We start from the raw sequence: 7106 nt of genomic DNA, 5'->3' as shown, positions 1-7106 counted from the left end.
TAACCCGGGAGAAGGTGTTAGGCATTCCCGAGTTCCGTGGTTCTAGCACGGTCGCTCAACTGTTATATTCGGCTTGATTATCTGATTTTATACAAGTGTGAACTTGCGTGCAAAATTTAACTTTTAACCGCTTTTATCATTTACTGTTTTTATCAAGAATTGCAACGTTGTGAAAATGTATCTCGAACCGCGTTACAATCAATGTACCCGTGGTCGTCGACACACTTTGACTCCGTTGAGATTTGGATTTGGGTCACATCAAATGTGCACCCGAGTTTAAGGAAATTAAATTATTAAAGGCGCGCCTAAAGCGACTAGCGTATTTATTTTGGGTAAGACCGTGGAATTTTACTAAACGGTCCATCCCGAAGTCCAAATAATTTTTAAAGCAAATATTTACTGAGGGCCCCGCAATTTGTATTTTATTTGGCGAGGCTCATCTCATTCTTATTATTTTTTTTTAAAAAAAATGAAATTGCAACGTCATGGACACGCATCTCGAACCACGTCACAATCAATGTACCCGTAATTAGAAATACATTTCGAATCCGTCGAGATTTGGATTTGGGTCACATAAATGTGCACCCGAGTTTAAGACGGTAAGGTTTATTAAAGCGTGTCCTAAAGAGACTAACGTGTTGTTATTTTAGGAGGGTTGTGAGATTTGCTAAACAACCCGTCCTGGAAACTAAATGCTTCAATAATATACATTTAACAAGGGCCCCGCATATGCGCGTTTTGTTTATTTTCATCGAGGCTCATCTCGTTCTTATTTTAAAAGGATATCCTATAGCAACTACGTTTCTTGTCGTGTTTGTCTCTATCAATTGAAAACAGTAGATAATCCTAATTAATTACATGCTTGCAAGTTGTTTGTAATGGAATTCGGAAATGCTTAACAAATCGGGACCGAAGCTGCGTGCACAGTCGGCCAAACAAATAATCATGGGCCCAAATCCATCCCACGCGCGGTTGGCCAGACCTGGGCCACTGCTCGTTCGATGCGGGCCTGCCTGGTCTGTCTTCGACCTGGGCTCGACCTTCATGAGGTTGAGGCCCTGAATTTGTGTTCTTTATCTTGAAACATGATTTTAAGAGTCATATATGGCAATTTATTGGAAAGGAAAGAACTTAATTTACAGTGTACAAGTTTCATGCTTGGACTACATTACAGCATATATGGCAAAGTAAACTAAATCTGAGATGCAACCTAATTCATTGAGACCACTTTTATCTAACAGCATACATATATAATTATCATTCGATACCCTATATTGACCTCAACTAGGCTTGTTAGCTAACTTCAGTATCCCAAAATATGAGCTATTAGACATTACATGACGTTCAACACAACAGTACATGTATATAAACAACATCTGCAGATCTTCTCTTTTATACTCATTGCTCAAACTTTCGAGTTACATTGGTAGTGTAATTGTGTACCTGGTATGGAGGACAAAGAAGGAAGGAATGATCAGCTAGGCAGTATGCAGTAAACACAGCAACAACAGATACTCAGCAACAACACAGCAACAACCAACTAAACCAAATGTTTTCCATAGCCACAGACAACCAACAATGATCTCCCAGAATACAAGGACTAGCAAGTAGTCGAGTGCCAAGCCAGTAATCTCAGGAAAGAGTAAAGAAATAGCAGCAGTAACTGAGGGTTCAAATGCAGTAAAACCACCAGTTTAATCAACCACAAACAACTCAGTCAATGCAAGCAACAGAACTTGGCCAAGACAGATTGACCAAAATGCATTCTTATACCACTTTCAGGCAGTGTTTGGTTACAATGTCTTACTCGAGCCTCTCTTATGTTTTCAATCTTTTCTTTTAACTCACCACTCTTTCTTAAGACTTAAAGATTCCAGCCTTAAGACTAAAAATTCCAACCTTTTGTTTTCTCTTTTTCTGAAGACTAAAAGTCCAGCCTTTTCTCTCTTTTTCTGAAGACTAAAAGTCCAGCCTAAGACTCAAAACTCCAGCCCTCTCTTATGTTCTAAAACAGCTTCTTTATAAGCTAATCGACCTAGTGCAGCTAAGCTGCCTGCATCCTCAACTTTGCAGTCTGCCCATCCCTATTAAGCCCATCCTAAGCATCTTTTGATGCCAGCCCTTTTTGTTCCCCACGCCTGGCTTTCTTTAATCAAGAGTTATGGGTTCATTTTAGTATTCATTTTAAATTCCCATGCTCTTATGTCTTGTTCCCCATTGGCATTAATTTAATCCCAAATTAGTACCCTACTTGTCAGCTCATTTAAACTAATCATTTTTGTTCTTTTCAAACCCCAGACTACCCTTGCTAGCCCTTGATTATCACTGCCCTGCCCATTGCAGTATCAGGGCACTTTGGGCTTTAACCATTCGATTTCAGAATTGCCCCAGCCTGGCTTTTTTAATTGCTTACAAGGTAGTTACAAACTAATATTCATAGGCAATGCCCAATTCAAACCACAATACAGGCTCATTAGTCATGCGACATTATTAGTTCGTTCGTTTCATTAGTTATAGAAAACTAATCGACGACATTTATCGAGTCGACTATACTAATTATAGCAGGTAATAATCAATCGCTCACATAAACAATACATTTAGGGACCTAAAGGGCATCAGACAATTTTTGTTCAATTACTGGGGCCTATATGAGTTAACTTATCTGACGATTAAACTAATCGACGATCATGTTTATCACAGAGTACATTCAGAATCATACACAGAACACAATCGACCAAATAAAAAGGTCTTTACAGAGATGAAAGAAATCCGAATGAAAAAATAACAAAAAAAATAACAAACAAACATAATGACACATGCTGACCACTTAATCAAAACTATCACAAAAGAAAGGAAAACTTACCGAAAATGTTTAAATCAAACAGACCCAAATCTGATTCAACTTCGAACTTTTGAGGCCGAACAAACTTTAACCAGGGTGTTCTCACATGAGAACACCTTGATTAAGGTCTATTAGACCTCAAACCCTTGTCAAGACTGGCCGGGTTCCCCAGGTGCATGTGTTTCAAGTTCTGGATTTTCAGATCTGGATTTTTAGGAGTTGTGGGTAGATTCGGACCAAACCAAGCTTGGTTTGGTCACGAGGAAGGTCAGGGGGGTGTCTGGTATGAAGATGGGGTAACTTGGCATAGGTACGAGTTCGACTCAAATCTTCAAATGAAGATTCGAGACGAACGAAAGTGATTCGAGGCAAATGGATAGTAGATCCATGTTCAGGAGAGGGAGGGGGTCTTAGGGTGTTCAGGAGGTGGTCACCGGCGTTCGTGCCGCCGGGTTCTGGTGAAAGGGAAGCTAGGGCGGCTGCTAGGGTTTGGGGGGGGGGCTTCAGTGTTTGGATGAAGACGATGAGTGGGGGGTTAGAATAGGGGGCGTGGGGTATGATAGGAGGCTTATATACGGGGAGGCTGATTCAATCCTGGCCGTTGGATTGATTAAAATTGATGGCCAGGATTGGGGAGGCTAGACCATACGGTGCCGTTTGGTTAATCGAGGGGTCGGTCAAAAACGGGAATGGGTCGGGTCATGAGGGCTAATAAGGGCCATCGGATCACTGGAAATGAACGGCTCAGATTAATCATCCCTGAAACGACGTAGTTTTGGTGTTGAACTACGTCGTTTTGATGGCCTGGGGAATGGGTCGCTTGGGCTGCTGATTTGGGCTGCTTTTGGGCTTAGAATATTCAAAACAAATAGGCCCAAGTCCGGTTAATCTTGCACTATTTTCTTTTTGTTCCTTTTTCCTAATTTTAAAATTAAATAAATAGAAATTAAAACAATTATTAATTTAAACCTTTAACACAGTTATCACTCGCATATTGAAATATTCAAGTAGGTTTAAATCACCACCTAGATGCATTTCATATTTTTTGTGGATTTTCTTTTAACGACCGAATTTAATTACCCTGACATACACGCTTTGTATTTTGATCGGTAAGACTAAATGCAAAATGGACAGACCCGCAAATGATTAACAACACATGTAACGAAAAACTTGAAACATTGTATAGCGCAGTCATTTGTCGCTATTTTTTATTTTCTTTTTGGAGCGATTGCCGGTAAAGCAAAAATCACGTGCTTACACTTGGAACTTGCTTTGTTCAGATCTCTGTAGTCCACACACACTCGTGTTTTCCCGTCTTTCTTTGGCACTGGAACTACATTGGCTAACCATGTGGTGTATCGAACCACTCGGATTACTCCCACTTTCAATTGTTTTGTGACCTCTTCTTTAATCTTGTCACTGATATCAGTTTTGAACTTTCTTTGCTTTTGCTGGACAGGGGGATAATCAGGGTGGTTGGCAACTTGTGAACCACCAAATCGCCACTTAGTCCTGGCATGTCATCATATGACCAAGCAAACACATCTTTGAATTCAAACAAAAGTTGGATCAATGCGTCCCGGGTTTTTTCATCTATGTGAATGCTTATCTTGGTTTCTTTGACTTCATCAGAACTACCCAAATTAACCGGCTCAGTATCATTTAAGTTCGGCTTAGGTTTATTCTCAAATTGTTCCAATTCTCGATTTATTTCCCTAAAAGCCTCTTCTTCATCATATTCCGGTTCTTGGTTCATTATTTCACAATTAGATAGCGTGTTTGGATCTGGGCATGAAGTCCGCAAGCATGTCATGTTATTTAAAGTCACATTATTAGAACTGAAAGAAGAAATAAGAAAAAGTAACAAAATCAGAAAGAATAAAGAGATGAACGATGAAATATTGATTTGATTTCATTGAATTTTGAAGATAACAGTGTTTACATTGGAAATTAAAGACAATAAACTAAAAGAAAACATCTGAGTTACACCCTGAAATAAATCGTGATGCAGAAAAGGTGGCAGGATTGGACTACCGGGATTCCCGCCTGATTGGGAAAGGAGTAGCCTTCCAATTTTGCAGATTGGCATTAGGCCCCACATACAGCACCTCAGCGGTGCTCGAGCCTTCTCCCGGCTAAACCATGTGGGTTTCATATAGCATCTGCCTCATAGACCCACAAATTTCTTCAATTTTCTCGGTCGTGAAGGCCTCATCTTCCTCTTCCTCATTGTACTTGGGCCTGACAAATGTTCTATAAAGATGAAGAACTGGCTGAGGCAAGACCCAACCATTGTTCTTTCATTATCTGCCCATTTTTCATCAATTGACGTGGGTTGGAAACCTACCACAAAGAACTTCTCGCTAGCAGCCAGAGTGACAAGTTCGGTGATTCCTTGCAATGACGTCCCGAGCCCCTTCCCGGGTTTATAAACATGCCTGATCATTTTCTTGGCAACCATAATTGACGCATTTGAGAGAAAGGGTTGAGGACAAGGGTTTCCTTCTTCGCATTGGTCTACGACCACAACCTCGAAAGCTTGATAGACTATATGTTCACTTCCTTCCCTAGCTTCAAGACATAGGACTGATGGGTCCCGGTAAATCGACTGCTCATCTTCTCCGTGAGCTACAATCTCCTGATCTTCATGTTCGAATTTCACCATCTGGTGGAGAGTAGAAGGTACAACCTCTGCAGCGTGAATCCAAGGTCTTCCCAAGAGGAAATTATAGGAAGTATCCATATCCGGGACCTGAAAGGTCACCTCGAAATCCACCGGACTAATAGTCAGAGTCAAATCAATCTCGCCAATGGTATCTCTCTTGATGCCATCAAAGACATGCACACACACATTGTTGGGCCTAATTCTCTCAGCACCGATCTCCATTCTTTGCAGAGTTGAGAGAGGGCAAATATCTACTCCGGAACCGCCATCCAGCATGACCTTTTTCACATAATATCCCTCGCATTTAACTGTCAGATGAAGGTCTTTGTTGTGGGCGGCCCCTTCCAGGGGCAAATCATTCTTGCTGAAAGAAATTTGATTGACTGCAAAAAATATTTTCGCCATCCTTTCCAGCTGTTCCACAGTGGTTTCAATGGGAACATATGCTTAATTGAGAGTTTTGATCAACACCTTCTGATGTTCAGTTGAATTCATTAGAAGAGACAACAAAGAGACCTGAGCAGGAAACTTCCGGAGTTGGTCAATTAGCTCGTAGTCTGCCATTTTCATTTTTCGGAAGAACTCTTCTGCTTCTTCAGCACTAACTGGCTTCTTGAGTGGGAAACGCTTCTTCGTGGCATTATTCACTTCTTCCCGATTGAAGTATTTCTCGGTCGGGTTAATTTCATTTGCTTCTCATGATGTCTTTTTACCCTTGTAGGTTACTACCGCCTTGTTGTGATTCCATGGAACGGTAGTGGGATCTGTCATGGGCCTCTACGGTGCGCGGCAAATAACCACGGGCTCATTCAGCCTTGGTGAAATTACTGGCCCCCGCACCACGTAGGTCCCTTTAGGCACATACATTTTAGATCCCTTGTTTAGCTCAAACCTTCTTAGAGGGCTCAATGTCGCTTGTCCTTTCCTGTGACCCCGGGGAACATAGAGAACGACATCTTTTGAGGGCGCTGCCACAGTTTTGGTTTCTACTTTCTTTTCTATATTTTAAGGGGTGGTCTTACTCTTCTGCTCCCCCTTGTCTTGTTTTGCGGTGTCCTTTGGCTTCCTTTCAACATCAGCAATTGCAATTATGGCTTTCAAAGCAGGATCAAATTCCTTATCCTCGCAGATTATCCCAATGATCGGCCCGTTATTGTGAGCCGGCAATGGATTGTTGGTCATATTAGGAATGTCTTCATCCTTTATCACTATCCGCTTTTGTTCTACAAGATTTTCCACAGCCCTTTTCAAGGTCCAACAGTCATCTGTATCATGCCTTTCCGCCCCCGAATGGTAAGCACATCGAGTACCGGCTCTATAGGAGGGTGACTCTAGGTACTGCCTTGTTTGAGGTACGGGCTGCAAAAGACCCATCTGGACAAGTTTGGGGAAAAGGCTGGAATATGACTTACCAATGGGTGTGATGTTTGCTATCCCGGGTGGTTGCCGGGCATGGGCATTATAGGGGAAGTTGTTCTATAGGGGTCGGTAATTATACTGGGCTTAGCGAGGAGGTTGATTTTTGGGGAATGGAGATTGGTTTTGATTGAATTGTTGTTGTGTCCTAACGTAGGGCTGGGCATTCATCACTGTGTATGG

General features: G+C 41.6%; 1 protein-coding gene across 1 annotated transcript; it reads right to left on the bottom strand.

Annotated features, from left to right (window-relative positions):
• Window positions 1-5009: 5009 nt before the first annotated feature.
• On the bottom strand, window positions 5010-6881 carry LOC138885252 (uncharacterized). The gene is made up of 3 exons (XM_070166180.1): window positions 6530-6881; window positions 6024-6199; window positions 5010-5921 (listed from the first exon to the last, which is right to left on the bottom strand). The coding sequence occupies exons 1-3, from the start codon at window positions 6879-6881 to the stop codon at window positions 5010-5012; spliced, it is 1440 nt and encodes a 479-aa protein (XP_070022281.1).
• Between the last annotated feature and the right edge of the window lie 225 nt (window positions 6882-7106).

Source organism: Nicotiana sylvestris, chromosome 2 (genome assembly GCF_000393655.2).
Source record: "Nicotiana sylvestris chromosome 2, ASM39365v2, whole genome shotgun sequence".
NCBI classification, from domain to species: Eukaryota; Viridiplantae; Streptophyta; class Magnoliopsida; order Solanales; family Solanaceae; genus Nicotiana; species Nicotiana sylvestris.
The sequence above is the reverse complement of the archived record's forward strand: the minus strand, read 5'-3'. Positions and strand labels throughout refer to the sequence as shown.

Coding starts and splice junctions, on each gene's coding strand:
- LOC138885252 (XM_070166180.1), bottom strand. CDS start 6,881: ATGGGTCTTTTGCAGCCCGTACCTCAAACAAGGCAGTACCTAGAGTCA. Junction 6,200..6,529: donor AGACAAGGGGGAGCAGAAGA/GTAAGACCACCC, acceptor CATCATGAGAAG/CAAATGAAATTAACCCGACC. Junction 5,922..6,023: donor TCCGGAAGTTTCCTGCTCAG/GTCTCTTTGTTG, acceptor ACTGTGGAACAG/CTGGAAAGGATGGCGAAAAT.